Here is a 16,721-nt window from a genome sequence, read left to right on the forward strand (position 1 = left end):
CGCACACAAGGTCTCTAATGAATTTGACTCTGGTCATTCAATTAATCAGTACCTATATAATCAATTGAAACCAGAACTTTATTGGAATCTTAGAACAACTTATTTGTTATTTGGTATACATGACACACACGCACACAAGGTCTCTAATGAATTTGACTCTGGTCATTCAATTAATCAGTACCTATATAATCAATTGAAACCAGAACTTTATTTGAATCTTAGAACAACTTATTTGTTATTTGGTATACATGACACACACGCACACAAGGTCACCACTGCTGTTACTAGTTATTATTACTCTTATTTAATATGCTATACCAAGTTACATCTCACTAGTTTGCGAGTAAGCATTTATGCAGATAACGAAGGTACTTGGAATTTATATGACACGGGCCGACGAAAATATTTTCATTCGAGCCGGATTTGAAACAGCGACATAAGGATTTCAGCATTTAGCCTCTACAGTCCTCCGCTCTACCAACTGAGCTATCGAAGGGAGATGTACATATTCAGAAAAAGCAGGATCGTATTCGTTCGTGCACAAGGTAGCAAAACGTTTAGCAACTGACAAAAAACAAGCCTCTCCAAATTCTGGTAGTCCTTCCCCGTTTCGGCCGGTTGCTGCCATTTGGTCTCTAATGAATTTGACTCTGGTCATTCAATTAATCAGTACCTATATAATCAATTGAAACCAGAACTTTAATTGAATCTTAGAACAACGTATTTGTTATTTGGTATACATGACACACACGCACACAAGGTCACCACTGCTGTTACTAGTTATTATTACTCTTATTTAAACTGCTATACCAAGTTACATCTCACTTTACTATTTATACAACAGTCATCATAATTGGACATATATTATTTTATAAATCATACTATTTATTCGATTGTATACATCTCACAAGGAGTTTTATTACTTTGTATTGTTATTTTTGTCCTGAATAAAAAGTGTAATGTTTGGGGCAAATCCAACACAACCTTCACTTACTACCACTCTTCATATTTTCAAGCATGGTGGTGGTTGCATCATGTTATGGGTATGCTAGTTTTTTTAGGATAAAAAGAAACGGAATAGAGCTAAACACAGGAAAAATCCTAGAGGAAAACCTGGTTCAGTCTGCTTTCCAACAGACACTGGGAGACAAATTCAACTTTCAGCAGGATAATAACCTAAAATACAAGGCCAAATATACACTGGAGTTGCTCACCAAGACAACATTTAATGTTCCTGAGTGGCCTGGTTACAGTTTTGACTTAAATCGTCTAGGAAATATATGGCAAGACTTGAAAATGGCTGTCCAGCAATGATCAACAATCAACTTGACAGAGAATTTAAAAAATAATAATGTCCAAATATTGTACAATCCAGGTGTGCAAAGCTCTTAGAAACGTACCCAGAATGACTCACAGCTGTAATTGGTGACAAATGTGATTCTAACATGTATTGACACAGGGAGTTGATTACTTATCTACTCAAGATATATCCATTGTTTTTTTTCATTTTATTAATCCCACGTTTTAACACGACAAAATGTGGAAAAAGTAAAATAGTGTGAATACTTTCTGAAGGCACTGTGTTGTTTAATCCCCATCCACAAAATCCACACAGAAAGAAATTATATGAAGTTATTATTCTGCCATCCAGAATACCATTAATGTCCATCATTTATTGATTCTCCATTCAGACAGAAGTTTATGTCAAATCACATTCAAACACTCTGAGCACATCAGGTTTTTTGGCAAGCTGTTGAGCAGTGGAGCCCGAAGCATCCACCACGTCTACTAGCCCCAGCTGTAGGAGTGTCCTGACCGCTTCTGCATGCTGCCCTATACACGCCATATGAAGAGCTGGGGGAAGCACAGAGAGACACAGGCAGTAGATTAATTAATCAATGTCAGATACTTGCTGGCGCAGAGATCTGCACATTGCACACACAGGGTAGAGGTCTTAATGGGTCCAACAGACCCAAAATTCAGAGACCCAACCCAGAACCCAAATTTTGTTCTCAGATCTGGGTCGAGTCTGATATAATTGCCACGGGTCTCGGGTGGATCCATCCTCTGCTAATTTAATGTGTGTGAGGTGATGAGAACTGAATGAGCTTGTAGCTTATGTCCAGCGGAAACTGGTTACCCCTGCTCACCTCACACGTGAAAGGAGCCTTGAACTAGGCTACTGTTGATTGATAAAATGGAGGCCTTTTTCATTAAAGTAAAATGAAAGTTAGAGGAGAAATAGCATAGTGAAAAGAAGGTGACAAGGGGAATGTCCTCAGGGACAAGTTTTAATATTGTAGTGGACAAAGATAAGAAGTGAGTTGGCTTGGCCAAATGGACTGAGTGCAACTCGCTATTCAGGTTTTTTAAATTTATTTTCATATTTATTATTATTATTGTATATCATTATTTTTGTAGGCCTGTTTAGGAATCTAAACCAGTTCTTTAAATATGCAAAAAGTGTTTTGTTTCATTATGTTGAGACATTTTTGTTGGCTAAATTAAGTTAACTGTCTTTTTTGACTTTGTACTCCGTATTTAGTTTAACAGAGGTTAAAAGTAGGCCTGTTGTAAAATAAATAGCTTTAGCCTATTGCTGTCATTTGATGGGTAGTTGCTACAATATAGGCCTAGTCTGTTCAAAACGTTTGTTAAGGTTTAAACCAGTTCTTTAAATATGACACAAGTGTTGTTTTTTTGCCAAATTAAGTTCCACCTGACGAGTATAAAGACATGCATGTCGGTGTTGGGAACATGGCAACAGCATACCTCTATCTTACTCTCTTGGGCTAGGCCCAAGCTTTTCTTCCTTTATATAGATGTTTTATAATATCATACAGTGGACGTCTAGGCCTGTATGCATGCAATGCCCTGATGCATTTAGCGCTCAAATCTCCAACAGTTAAATGGGGAGTTGGACAGTTAATGTTTGAGGACAGTAAAAACCAATGAAACAATAGGCTATGAAGTTTTGAATATGCTACCCTTCGAAACATAACACAGATTTGTTTTGTAATTTGTTATAGGCAGTTTTTAAGGACACGTAGGGCCTAAATGTGGATCATTTCGCCAATATCACTTTTTTATTGATGGAGCTGGCAGCGCCCAGTCTGAGGTTTCTTTCTCCCGCTCTTTCTACTCTCTGATCTGAACAGGATTTTTGAAAATTACTTTATGCATATCAGGTCGGGTGGGAAAGCCCCAGATCCATTTTGGAACGGGTCCAACTTATTGGACCTGTGATGACCCCTAACACAGGGTGCCCGAGGACAGGATTCAATGACCTGCATTCAAGATCAACTGTACTTGTGACTATATGGTGCAGCAGGTAGCCTAGTGGTTGGAGCGTTTGACCAATAACCGAAAGGTTGCAAGAGCAAATCCCCAAGCTGATAAGGTTAAAATCTGTCGTTCTTCCCCTGTACAAGGCAGTTAATCCACTGTTCCTAGGCCGTCATTGAAATAAGAATTTGTTCTTGACTGACTTGCTTATTTAAATAAAGGTAAAAAATGTTTTTAAATAGAGTGGTTTGAGAATTGGGTCTAGTGCAGAACACTTGATACTAGACAGAAGTTATGTAATTGAACGCATCCTGTTCCCTGTATTATGTAAACTTACATTTCCAGTTTTTCTTGTTGCACAAATTCAGATTTGGCCTGCAAGCAGTTGTTTTAATTAAAGTGTATTGCTACAAGCAAAGTGCAATTATCATAATGTAGAATTATACAGCATTTAGCCTCTACACAGGGGTTCCCAAACTTTTTCACTCTTCCAGCATTGGGAAACATCCCGCGCCACCCCTGCACAAGCACTGTTCATGATACAAACTGTTCACACCCCTCTTGTTGGTGGAGAGAATTTTGCAGGTTTAAAGCTTATTTCGTGCAATTCTACACATTTTGTCATGGGGTGCAAAGAAACTTTGCAGTCTTAAAGCAAATTGTCTTGCAATTCTATACATTTTCCCATGTTTAATGTGTATTCATGTGACAAATACATTTAAAAAACGTTAGCTGACATGGGCTAGTTGATTTGGTCATTTTGACAAGTTACAAATAGCTCCCTATGGTATGCGAAGACTAACATGACAAGAGGGACATGATGCACTTCCCAATTTTGAAATTACATCTTGTGCATTCTACTATTAAACGTTTCAGTTTAAAGCCAGATTGAGTTCCTTTAAAAAAAAAAATGTAATAATATCCTTTTGGGGGAGGGGTACCCGTGCCGAACCCTCGCCCCACAGTTTGGGAACTATTTCTCTACAGTACCTGTTCTTCCCCTTTTGTCCCTGACGTGAAGGTCTGCTCCTAATGTGAGGAGTGTTTTGATTGTGCTTGTGTGGCCCTCCTGAAAATATAAAATATCAGGCATGATATATTATTATGCACACAATTTGTCTTTATGTACAGGATAGGCCTGATAATAGATGTTTACAGAATAGAGCTCACCTTGGCAGCGTAGTGCAGGGAAGTGAGCTGCATGTCAGTGGCTGTCTGGTTCACGTCCACTCCGAGATCCCTCACTAGGAACTCTAGCGCCTCCTCCTGGGCTGTGACTGCAACCTGGTGCACCGGCTGGGCCCCGAGGATGTCTGCTGCAGTCGGAGAGGCCTGTGTGACACACGAGAATACAAGTATATACAGGTCAGTATCTTATTCAATGTCCAGAGGTACTGGAGTGGTTGAGGTGGATTAATTTTCCCAATGGGACTATGGTGGAATTTAAGTGAGATACAGACAAGTTGATATTTTGGTGCAAATTTCATTTATCTCAGATATGTTTTGATAGATGGAAATGTTATTTTCCTCCAGTCTCCAGTGTACCTGGTGCTTCTCTAGCAGTAGCTTGGCCACAGATATGTGTCCGTTCCTCACTGCGTCCATAAAGGGAGTGACCCCACAGCTGTCCCTGCCATCCGGAACATAACCACACCTGCAAACAGAGAAGTGAGGGTCAGTTAGCACTACACCCACACACACTTACACATGATCACATTAACACAGAGTAACAACACTGACACTCTAGCATGCCTTCTCATAAGTATACAAATCCTCTGAGAGACTATCCTAATTCATACATCCTCTCACACACAGACAAACATTGACACACACACCTCTGTACCAAGATGCTGACCACTTCTTCACAGCCATGCATCGCTGTAGGAACAGAGAATAGGTAATGAACCAGAATTGTTTTATGCATATTGTTCAAAACACCTGTGAATATGTCCAGACCTGTGACATGTCTGATTTGTTAGCACAGTGATTACCTGCAGTGTGCAGAGGAGTCCTCAGAGTCTTGCTCTCTGTACTCCAGACTTCTGGGTTGGCCAGTAGGAGGTGCTGTATGACTGCTGGGTCTCCCTCCCTGCAGGCGATGTGGAAGGAGTTCCAGCCGTCCTTGTTCTTCAGCGTGGGATCGGCCTTGTGGGACAGCAGTTCCTGGATCACACCCAGGTTCCTCCGGGTGCAGGCCATCATCAGAGGGGTCCTGAAAGTAAAGGTGGGTCACGATGGTGGACCAGATTTGCACATATCTTGCATTTTGTGAGGTTATTTTTCGGTGAACAAATGTTTTTATTGGGTCACAAAGGCAATTACAATGAATATTTATTTTATTTTTACTCACCCTCCCACCCCAATTTTGTGTAGTATTTAATGATTTGTTATATTCATAGTAGTGTGTTGATAATGGTATACAACGCAGGCACGGTGATATTACATGGACCTATTAAAATAGGTCCTTCGAGCTGGATTTGAACCAGCGACCTAAGGATCTCAGCAGTAAGCCTCTACAGTCCTTCACTCTACCAACTGAACTGAAAAAAAAACAATCCTCTCCAAATTCTGGCAGTCCTTCCCTGTTTCGGCCGGTTGCTTCCATTTGGTCTCTAATGAATTTGACGCTGGTCATTCAATTAATCAGTACCTATATAATCAATTGAAACCAGAACTTTAATTGAATCTTAGAACAACTTATTTGTTATTTGGTATACATGACACACATGCACACAAGGTCACCACTGCTGTTACTAGTTATTATTACTCTTATTTAAACTGCTATACCAAGTTACATCTCACTTTACTACTTATACAACAGTCATCATAATTGGACATATATTATTTTATAAATCATACTATTTATTCTATTGTATACATCTCACAAGGAGTTTTATTACTTTGTATTATTATTTTTTGGACTTGGCATTTGATTTTTGATTGATATTCTATTGCATTGTTGAGGAGAGTTAGCGAGTAAGCATTTATGCAGATAACGAAAAAACTTGGAATTGATATGACATGTGCCGACGAAAATAGTTTCCTTCGAGCCGGATTTGAACCAGCGACCTAAGGATTTCAGCATTTAGCCTCTACAGTCCTCCGCTCTACCAACTGAGCTATCGAAGGGAGATGTACGTATTCAGAAAAAGCAGGATCGTATTCGTTAGTGCACAAGGTAGCAAAACGTTTTGCAACTGAAAAAAAACAAGCCTCTCAAAATTCTGGTAGTACTTCCCCGTTTCGGACGGTTGCTTCCATTTGGTCTCTAATGAATTTGATTCTGGTCATTCAATTAATCAGTACCTATATAATCAATTGAAACCAGAACTTTAATTGAATCTTAGAACAACTTATTTGTTATTTGGTATACATGACACACACGCACAAAAGGCATTTGACATTTGATTTTTGATTGATATTGTAATGCATTGTTGAGGAGAGTTAGCGAGTGAGCATTTATGCAGATAACAAAAAAACTTGGAATTGATATGAGATAGGCCGACGAAAATATTTTCCTTCGAGCCGGATTTGAACCAGCGACCTAAGGATTTCAGCATTTAGTCAGCATTTAGCCTCTACAGTCCTCCGCTCTACCAACTGAGCTATCGAAGGGAGATGTACATATTCAGAAAAAGCAGGATCGTATTCGTTAGTGCACAAGGTAGCAAAACGTTTTGCAACTGAAAAAAAACAAGCCTCTCAAAATTCTGGTAGTACTTCCCCGTTTCGGACGGTTGCTTCCATTTGGTCTCTAATGAATTTGATTCTGGTCATTCAATTAATCAGTACCTATACAATCAATTGAAACCAGAACTTTAATTGAATCTTAGAACAACTTATTTGTTATTTGGTATACATGACACACACGCACAAAAGGCATTTGACATTTGATTTTTGATTGATATTGTAATGCATTGTTGAGGAGAGTTAGCGAGTGAGCATTTATGCAGATAACGAAAAAACTTGGAATTGATATGACATAGGCCGACGAAAATATTTTCCTTCGAGCCGGATTTGAACCAGCGACCTAAGGATTTCAGCATTTGGCCTCTACAGTCCTCCGCTCTATCAACTGAGCTATCGAAGGGGATAAAATGCGTCGACATAAATGTGTTTTTTAATACCTCTTTTTGTAAAAAGAGACATATAGCATAACGTTGTCTTAATGTTTACACATGGCTTGCGTGTTAATGTATGTCTCACCAATCAGCCTTTTTTAAGCAGTCAACTATGGCTCCTTCAGTGAGCAGATAGCTCAAACACTCCCGCTGTCCCATGGACGCAGCTTCATGCAGAGCTCTTTTGTAGTCGGTATTGTAAAGCTCTATGTCCATCCCAATCTCTTTTACTAAAAATTGCACAACGTCCAAGTGGCCATGACGGGCGGCATAATGCAACAATGTATCACCCGATTTCCCGAAATGTTTTTTGTTGACATAATGTGCAACAATGTTGCCACCAAGTTCTTTTTTAAGTGTGCACAATTCGCCATTCTGGGTAAGCTTGATGAAATATTTAAATGCGTTCTCATCATCCATTGAACATGTATTAAAATTAACTATTTGACACCGTTTAAACTGCTAAATTAGCTTGATGCTGTTTCTGATCAGAAGCTTGGGTGACAAGAAGCTCTTAAATGGTGACAAGTAGGTTAAATTGTTGGTCAACCAAAAACCTACACATTTCAATTGAGTTCTACTCTACTTTTTTACCTTAAAAACGCAAAAGGCAGGAAATGTGATCTTAATACCTGACAATAATACGTTAAAGCAATGGACAACACTGTTCTACCATAGGTTATGGGCTAAAATAGCTTGCAGCATGTTCCTGCAAGAAATTGGGTAATACACTCTGATCGTCCAGTAGGCTGTAGCAGAATTGTGCACTGGGGGTTGTAGTTTTTGATATTCATTACTCTCAAAATAACTTATATTGAATGATAATGCATAGGTTGAGGTGTATTACATTTAACTGATTTAGACATGGTAAATAATAACTTCTGCTTGCAATGGTAGTTGCCAAAAATTATGTAGGCCTATATAAGTACAGTTATTAAATTGTAGGCCAAACATCTACTTTTCTTTTTACGATAGGCTAAAACATGTAAAGGTAAGCTATAAAGCTACATGCATCCTATGATAAATAATTTAGGAAGCACAGTTGCTATTGTCGAGTGCAACGCAATCTCAGTAATTATCTACAAGAAGGCATGTGGCCGCAATCTCAGTAATTATCTACAAGAAGGCATGTGGCAGCAATCTCAGTAATTATCTACAAGAAGGCATGTGGCCGCAATCTCAGGAATTATCAACAAGGCATGTGGCCGCAATCTCAGGAATTATCAACAAGGCATGTGGCACCCGCGGAGCTTTCCAAGGGTGAACAAGATTAGAAAGAACTCCCTGAAGAAGAAAAAAAAATATGTAAAGTTGAGTGGGTGAAGTAGCTTCTCTTTGTAGCATTTATTCAAGACCATGTGCAGAGACCGGTGGATAGTTAAGCGTTGAGAATAATTGTGGCACTTTTTCCTGGTAAATTCATTTATTTTATGACACATTGTTGAATTTAGAGTTTTGCTTTGATTGTGTGCGTTGTTGTACATAGCTTGCATTGCTCTAAAGCTAGAAAAGTAGACACACCCCTTTTTAAGAAGGTAATATTCATATTTTTTTTAATCATTATCATAATCTACGTGTGATGCATTGAGTAGATTGCTATAGGTTCATCTGATATTTAAAAATTTTCATTTGTGCAATTGTTACATAAACCAACCAATGTAAGGCTACTGTATTTTCTGGGTTGGATATCCTAAGTAGTTGCCCATAATGAAAAAAAAACAACATATGCTTTCCATGAAAAAGGTGTGCAACATGGCAGCAACTAGGCTACTCACTTTATGTTTCCTTGAGCTCACTTTATGTTTCCTTATCATAATTGAGGTAGCCTGTGTGGTTATGAAGCCAGACTATGGTTTTCTTCATGTGGGGTAGCAGAGGCTGAGTGCAAAATAACAGTTGGCACTGACTTCTTTGACACCTTGAATGACGGTTCACTTTTGTGAAGAAACTGTGCATTTCATTTACCAGAACAGATAGTAAAATATTTGTTTAATGAGGATTCCCTAGTTCTTCTACATGTTTTAAATCTCACATACAGGAGGCTATTAAAAACAACTTCATCTTGTAAACTCCTGATTAAGCCATATTTATGCCTGTCCATCTCTGTACATTTATTATTGAGATTAGTTTGGATTAATTTAGAGAAAGTTGACCCAAAGAGCACGTGTGTAGAGAACACTGCAAATAGTCTGGAACCCCTAAAAAACAAATGAACACAATCCCAACTCAGTCACCATTTGTATGTTTATGTTGAATAAGGGTGCAAAACACTTCACCTAATGGATATTTTACAACCACTAAAAAACATTACCAAGTCGTTTATACTGGCTCAGTCTTGGATAGTAATGCTTACTACAGAGGAGAACTTGCCCAGAGAATCTGTCTGCAGCATGTGTGAAAAGTCTGAACTAAGAAATAATCTGTATATCTGACATCAATGGAGTGGAAGTATTTTCTCTGAAAATGGGCAGAAGAGTACAGTATGATGATCTCACAGCTGAACTAGTTTTTGTTAGTTTATCCAGCACCAAAAACAACACAGCTTGTCATGTCACTTTTATAGATTGTTTATAGAGTAGTTTACACCTCAACTCTCTACTGTTTACTTACACATTACATCCAAAAGAGACAGTGGGTGAGAGAGACGGAGAGACATCAATGTCCAGAGAGTTAGGATTTAAGCATAACAAATAGAGGGATATCGAGAGTGTCTCTCTCCAGAGGCTGACTAAAGCTTACTCAAAAATGCCACTAGGAAGGAAGCACCAAGAGTCTCTTGAAAACCAGATCCACATGCGTGCTGATTCACCAGGCCCTTAGTGTGCCATGTATATCACACAGAGAAACAGTGCAATATGTACTGCATACTACATTAGATATAACTGTATTAGCCAACACCTTGGGCTACAGTATACATTTACCATACTGATAAAGTAATATAGAGAGTGACCAGGTACAACAGTCATGACATGCAATTCTCATGTCTGTCCAGTTCTGCAGTTGCGGTGTGTAGACAATTGCGGTGTGTAGACAATCCCAGTAGTGTATGTGATCCTCATAGCATAAACATGATAATGTTGCAGGATCTTTATTTCCATCAGCACATGTTTCAGTGGAAACAGACTAGGGTGCAGGTAGCCTGGCGATTAGAGCATTGAGCCAGTAAACGAAAGGTTGCTTGTTCAAATCTCTGAGCTGACAAGGTGATAAATTGGTCCATGTGCTGTTGAGAAAGGCACTTAACCCTAATTGTTCCAGGGGCAGTGGACAATAGTGACCCCACTCTTTAAGGGTGTCTCAGGGGGAGTTGGGATATGCAAAAAAACATCTCCAATCTCCCAATACACACATGTGTATAATAAACACTTTTACATGTGTGAAATAGGACAATATAAGCACCCACTAAATTATTTAATATTATAAACCAGTTGGTCTCAACATTCGTTTTTGTTAACTGTACCCCAAATCACATTTCACTCTGCCCGAAGTACTCCGTCTTTTGCCTCCTCATCTGCAGCCAATCATTAGGCCTATGTTCTTATGACTCTTCCTAAGTGCCTCCTGTGGATAGGCAAGGTACCCTGATGGGTACTGGTTTGTTTACCAGTACCCATTAGGGTACCTCGCCTACTCAGGCTAATGTGAAGCCCAATATTAAACTATTCATGTTGATTCGTGTTGATTTGGAGGTATGTTTGTCAGGGGGGTTTTCCTGTGTTTAACAGCTGTACTGACGCTTAGCTTGTTTGATAGCCTTGCGGAGGGAATAGCTGCACTGTTTGTATTCGGTCATGTTACCAGACACCTTGCCCTGATTAAAAGCAGTGGTTCGTGCTTTCAGTTTCAAGCGAATGCTGCCATCAATCCACGGTTTCTGGTTAGGGAATGTTTTAATCGTTGCTATGGGAACAACATCTTCAACGCACGTTCTAATGAACTCGCACACCGAATCAGCGTATTCGTCAATGTTGTTGTCTGACGCAATGTGAAACATGTCCCAGTCTTGGAGTGTGGAGTCAGCTTGGTTGGACCAGCGTTGGACAGACCTCAGCGTGGGAGCTTCTTGTTTCAGTTTCTGTCTGTAGGCAGGGATCAGCAAAATGGAGTCGTGGTCAGCTTTTCTGAAAGGGGGGCGGGGCAGGGCCTTATATGCGTTGCGGAAGTTAGAGTAACAGTGATCCAAGGTTTTTCCACCCCTGGTTGCGCAATCGATATGCTGATAAAATTTAGGGAGTCTTGTTTTCAGATTAGCCTTGTTAAAATCCCCAGCAACAATGAATGCAGCCTACGGATAAATGGTTTCCAGTTTGCAAAGAGTTAAATAAAGTTCGTTCAGAGCCATCGACGTGTCTGCTTGGGGGGGGGGGGATATATACGGCTGTGATTATAATCGAAGAGAATTCTCTTGGTAGATAATGCGGTCTACATTTGATTGTGAGGAATTCTAAATCAGGTGAACAGAAGGATTTGAGTTCCTGTATGTTTCTTTCATCGCACCATGTCTCGTTAGCCATAAGGAATACGCCCCCACCCCTCTTCTTACCAGAAAGGTGTTTGTTTCTGTCGGCGCGATGCGTGGAGAAACCCGTTGGCTGCACCGCTTCGGATAGCGTCTGTCCAGTGAGCCATGTTTACGTGAAGCACAGAACGTTAGTCTCTGATGTCCCTCTGGAATGCTACCCTTGCTCGGATTTCATCAGCCTTGTTGTAAAGAGACTGGACATTGGCAAGAAGAATGCTAGGGAGTGGTGCACGGTGTGCCCGTCTCCGGAGTCTGACCAGAAGACCGCCTCGTTTCCCTCCTCTTTGGAGTCGTTTTTTTGGGGTCGCTGCATGCGATCCATTCCGTTGTCCTGTTTGTAAGGCAGAACACAGGATCCGCGTCGCGAAAAACATATTCTTGGTCGTACTGATGGTGAGTTGACGCTGATCTTATATTCAGTAGTTCTTCTCGACTGTATGTAATGAAACCTAAGATGATCTGGGGTACTAATGTAAGAAATAACACGTAAAAAAAACTGCATAGTTTCCTAGGAACGCGAAGCGAGGCGGCCATCTCTGTCGGCGCCGGAAGCACAAATAAAATTTGATTTGATTTGTGGTGAGGACTGTGACTTTCTGAGAGGACTGCCAGATCTTGTTCTGGAGCACCTCTGGGAAGGATTTATGTCTGTGAAGACACCCTTCCCGATCCTCAACTGTGCACCAATGCCAAGGAATATTGCAGTCCCTCACTCACTTACTATTTGTCTATTTGTCTTAGTGTCTGTCTGCCTTTGAATCTCACTGCTCTCTGGGGTTCTCTCTGTCTTTTCAGATGTGTCTGTGAGAAACATGAACAATGGCTCTTTTGAGGAAAAGTGAGTGACCACAGGATTGCCCCTGTAATTAAGTTTTGACATTACTTTTTCATATATATATTAAATGAGTAATAAAACATTGCATGTAAATACTCTTGTAAACATGGTGGCTGTGGCAGAGATGGTAAAAGCACAACCCTCCCCAGATTCCTCTGGAGTATACTTTGCCTCAGCTGAGTTGTAACGCTTCCAACACCTCCATAAATTATGTTTGTCTCTCTCTCTCTCGCTCTCTAATCCCAAATGTTCCTCAACACTGAGGTAACCAGGAAGGCAGGCCTGTAAAATAGTCCCATTTCCTCGTCTGTCATCTGTTCTTCACATTCAATACTTGATGCAACCATTCAAGGATTTTTAATTAGTTTCCACAACAGTTGTGCCTTGTTTTACACCCTTATTTTATTCAGTCTATTCTTTACTTTAACAGATGCCTTTACTCAAACACAAACAGTTGATTTTTGGCACAGAGTACAGCGGGTAGCCTGGTTTTTAATCATTGCCAGAAGTGAAGCAATATATTAATGACTTTATTTGTTATTGTTGAGGCAGACAGTTTAGGTCATCCAGGGGTGAACGTGTCAGCACAAGATTGATGCCACTCAGGCTGACTACAGCTGACACATGGTTGAGGTGGGTGGATAGGAAGAGAAGGGCAGGTATAACTATTTTATTAGGTAGAATTAGTCATGCCACCTGGAGGATGAGTCGTAAAAGACAATGAGAGCCATGTTTTGAGTATCTCAGCAATATGTGATCTGCCATGATTGGCTAAGAGGTGACAGCATTACAGTGGAAACTGTGCTTAAGTAAAACTGATCCAGTTTGGAAGGACTTCTGCTTCAGTTCCCTTGCATCTGACTTTATTGAATGGTCCCTTTCTCTCCCTCTCTCTCTCTGCTGTGTCACAGTAAACCATATCCTGCTCATGATGCTGGTTCTCATAGTGTGTCTACTCCTGTACAGTTAGCTGTTCAGAGGCCCGTCTCGGCTTGAGAAGGGAACTACGACTTGGCAGCACTAGAACCTGCCAAGAACAGCAGTTGGCATGAGGCTATGAATGCTTGTTGATTTAAAAAATAAGCATTTCCTTTGCCTCTTATGGGATAGCTCTTAGGGGGCAAATTACTTAGCAATTTAAATAATTGTAAAAGCTTTTAAAAATAGATAGAAAAATAGACTATTTTATTAGGATCCCCAGTAGCTGTTACAAAAGCAGCAGCTACAGTACTGTTCCTGGGGTCCACACGAAACATGAAACATAATACAGAATGACATAATGCAGAATATCAATAGACAACAGCTCAAGGACAGAACTACAAAATATATATATATTTTTAAAGGCACACGTAGCCTAGATGTCAATGCATACACACAAACTATCTAGGTCAAACTTGACCAAGCCCAAACGGATTGTACTTCCCTCACAAAAACCAGGAAGGACCCAGACCGTGTGCCAAAAGTTCCTGTGGAGAAGGCTGCGGACGGAGAGGATGACATCCCAGTGGTCATCTGTGCTGCGGAGGAACAAATGGGCGGTGCCATGGCAACCATCAACAGCATCTATAGCAACACAAATGCCAGTGTATTTTTCTACATTGTCACTCTTCGTGATTCCATCAAGCTGACAAGGTGTTTCACACATCTCTCCCCCTTCCATTGTCACTGTGTGATTTGTAGCAATTTCAGTTCCTAGTACCAACCCAGGATGTTTTAATTGATTATCTGAATTGTTTCAATAAAGGCCTCAAAGGACAACTGAGAAATTACTTTAAAATGGCGTGAGTTGAACTGTCATTATATTCATGTGCGTTTTCATAGACAGTACATAGAGAAGACCAAGCTGAAGGGGTGTAAGCTTCTGGAGTTCAACCCCATTGTTTTGAAAGGGAAACCAGACTCCTCCAGACCTGCTGCACCCAGTGAATACACACATACACTCACACACGCACCCACATAGGAACTAATTATAACCTAACCACTGTCACTGTCCCTAAAGTCCCTGTTTTGATTGTTTTGCAGCTGAACTTTGTACGCTTTTACTTGCTGCTCCTTGATATCAGCCACAAGAGGGTGATGTTATTGTGCAAGGTACAGATGTGTCCTTATCTTTGTGCCATTCAGTCCAGTTTTGTCTTGAGCTGTAGTTGAGATAAATGGCTGTCTGCATTTTCAGTACTTACATTCAGTAACGACAAGTGACATCAAGGACTTGTACCATACCAAGCTGGAGAAAGGCCATGCTGCTGCCTTCGGCACAGACTGGGACCTGCCCTCCACCCACGAGATGGTGTGCAGCAGGGGCATGCAGGGTAGTGTCTTTTTTTTTTTGCACAAGAGGGCATTTTTTTTGCCAAAATAAGATCGGCGGTAACTCTATTACAATCAATCTTGGTAAAGGACAATATATTGAACTTGAGTTTATCCTACACCTAGCCTAGAAGATACTCTTATCTTCTAAAATAACAACCCGACAAGCAGTCTCATAGATCTCAATGCTGAATAAACTTGATCAGTTTGTCTGAATCCAAATCAAATTCCTTCCCTAATGAACCTGTCTCCCAGACAATGTACATGGGCTTCCTGGGCTACAGGAAGTGAGAGACCTGGGGATCAACCCCAGCGACTCCTCCTTTAACCCTGGGGTGTTTGTGGCCGACATTGGAGAGTGGAAGAAACAGAAGATCACCAAACAGCTGGAGAAATAGTTTCAGGAGAACTAAAAGTGAGTAGAGAAGTATGCTTGACTTGTGATCATATCTTTCCACATAACCACCAAACTGACCTAAGACAAAATGAATCCATAAGTAATTAACCCTGCTGTCTATAACAATAATAAACAGATATTCCTATGAAAACATTAATTCTGTTTCATTTGAAAATCATAAGGGAAATTAAATGTAAAATGTTCTACGTTGATGCCCTCCTCCCCTAGGGAAAACATATACAGCAGTGCCATGGCAGGGGGCGTGGCGTACTCCTCCTATGCTGACCGTGTTCCATGACAAATACGCAATCATCGATCCTCTGTGGCACGTCCGACACCTGGGTGAGATCACCTCACCTTGATGACATCACCACACCTCATACATAGCACAGCAGAGCCATGTACAGAGATATGGGTCTGGTACACAGGCTTGGGTGTCATAATGTAGGATAGAGCTACCTCGAGAGGCTGATTTACTGTGTATTCTGTTCTCTTTTCCTTTAGGCTGGAGCCCAGACGCCCGCAACTCTGAGACCTTCCTCCAGGGGGCACACCTGTTGCATTGGAACAGCCGCTTCAAGCCCTGGGACTACCCTTGTGTCCACCTGGATGGTGGGAGAAGTGGTTCATCCCAGACCCCACCAGGAAATTCTTGTTGGTACGGCCTGAGGGTAAAATCTGAGGGATGTTGAACAGAGGTTGTGTAGGGTCATTTCAGACTGTGAACAGTAAATATTGTGGAGGCCTCTTTCTGATAATAAGTCCTATTGCTGTTTTAACATCTTTTGAGATGGTATTTCTTTGAGGGTTCCTATCAAAACGTCTTCAAGAACTCCAAGCTAGACAGGGACAGAATCAAAAATGTATATGGTCGTTGTGAGATGAGTGAGCATAATTGTATTGGTTGTTTTGACTTGAAACTCAATGTGATCTCTTAAAGCCTTTTCCTAAATAAAAAGCTGGAGATTTGACTGTGGAAATTCTGAATTTGCTGACTATGGGCTAAAAAAGAACAGAAATGACAGGTAAAAAGACACCACAGGTGAGAGATTACCTTTTCGGAAACATTTAATGGTTCTCGTGACAGGAAGTCAACACTCCATAACCGCCTCAGTTAGATAGTAACACATTTACAGTCATGTAGGAATGTAGAAAATAATCAACAGAAGCTACTAAAATCCAAACACCCACCTGATCCTTTTCAGCAGAGAAAATGGACCTAGTTCCAGTCAAAGCTCTGCCCCCCAGTTT

General features: G+C 40.6%; 1 protein-coding gene, 2 non-coding genes and 1 pseudogene across 3 annotated transcripts; 1 reads left to right on the forward strand and 3 right to left on the reverse strand.

The window, feature by feature from the left end:
• Window positions 1-1,206: 1,206 nt before the first annotated feature.
• On the reverse strand, window positions 1,207-7,913 carry LOC135514918 (ankyrin repeat domain-containing protein 16-like). Its single transcript, XM_064938641.1, has 7 exons — window positions 7,492-7,913; window positions 5,277-5,497; window positions 5,121-5,163; window positions 4,831-4,939; window positions 4,456-4,617; window positions 4,276-4,354; window positions 1,207-1,854 (listed from the first exon to the last, which is right to left on the reverse strand). Exons 1-7 carry the CDS (start codon window positions 7,824-7,826, stop codon window positions 1,700-1,702), a joined length of 1,104 nt encoding a protein of 367 aa, XP_064794713.1. The 5' UTR covers window positions 7,827-7,913; the 3' UTR covers window positions 1,207-1,699.
• LOC135514919 (glycosyltransferase 8 domain-containing protein 2-like) lies at window positions 5,368-16,439 on the forward strand (annotated as a pseudogene).
• On the reverse strand, window positions 6,327-6,414 carry trnay-gua (transfer RNA tyrosine (anticodon GUA)). The gene is given in 2 exon segments: window positions 6,327-6,362; window positions 6,378-6,414. It is a non-coding gene; the product is annotated as a tRNA-Tyr (tRNA).
• trnay-gua (transfer RNA tyrosine (anticodon GUA)) lies at window positions 6,802-6,900 on the reverse strand. The gene is made up of 2 exons: window positions 6,864-6,900; window positions 6,802-6,837 (listed from the first exon to the last, which is right to left on the reverse strand). It is a non-coding gene; the product is annotated as a tRNA-Tyr (tRNA).
• Window positions 16,440-16,721: the final 282 nt, after the last annotated feature.

Source organism: Oncorhynchus masou, chromosome 26 (assembly GCF_036934945.1).
Source record: "Oncorhynchus masou masou isolate Uvic2021 chromosome 26, UVic_Omas_1.1, whole genome shotgun sequence".
In the NCBI taxonomy this organism is placed as follows: Eukaryota; Metazoa; Chordata; class Actinopteri; order Salmoniformes; family Salmonidae; genus Oncorhynchus; species Oncorhynchus masou.

Bases quoted from the DNA above. Each gene is read 5' to 3' on its own strand.
- LOC135514918 (XM_064938641.1), bottom strand. From the start codon at position 7,826: ATGGATGATGAGAACGCATTTAAATATTTCATCAAGCTTACCCAGAAT. The intron at 5,498-7,491 runs GTGAGACATACA...CTTTACTTTCAG, and splicing joins TGCTTAAAAAAGGCTGATTG to GACCCCTCTGATGATGGCCT. The intron at 5,164-5,276 runs GTAATCACTGTG...CTGTTCCTACAG, and splicing joins GACTCCTCTGCACACTGCAG to CGATGCATGGCTGTGAAGAA.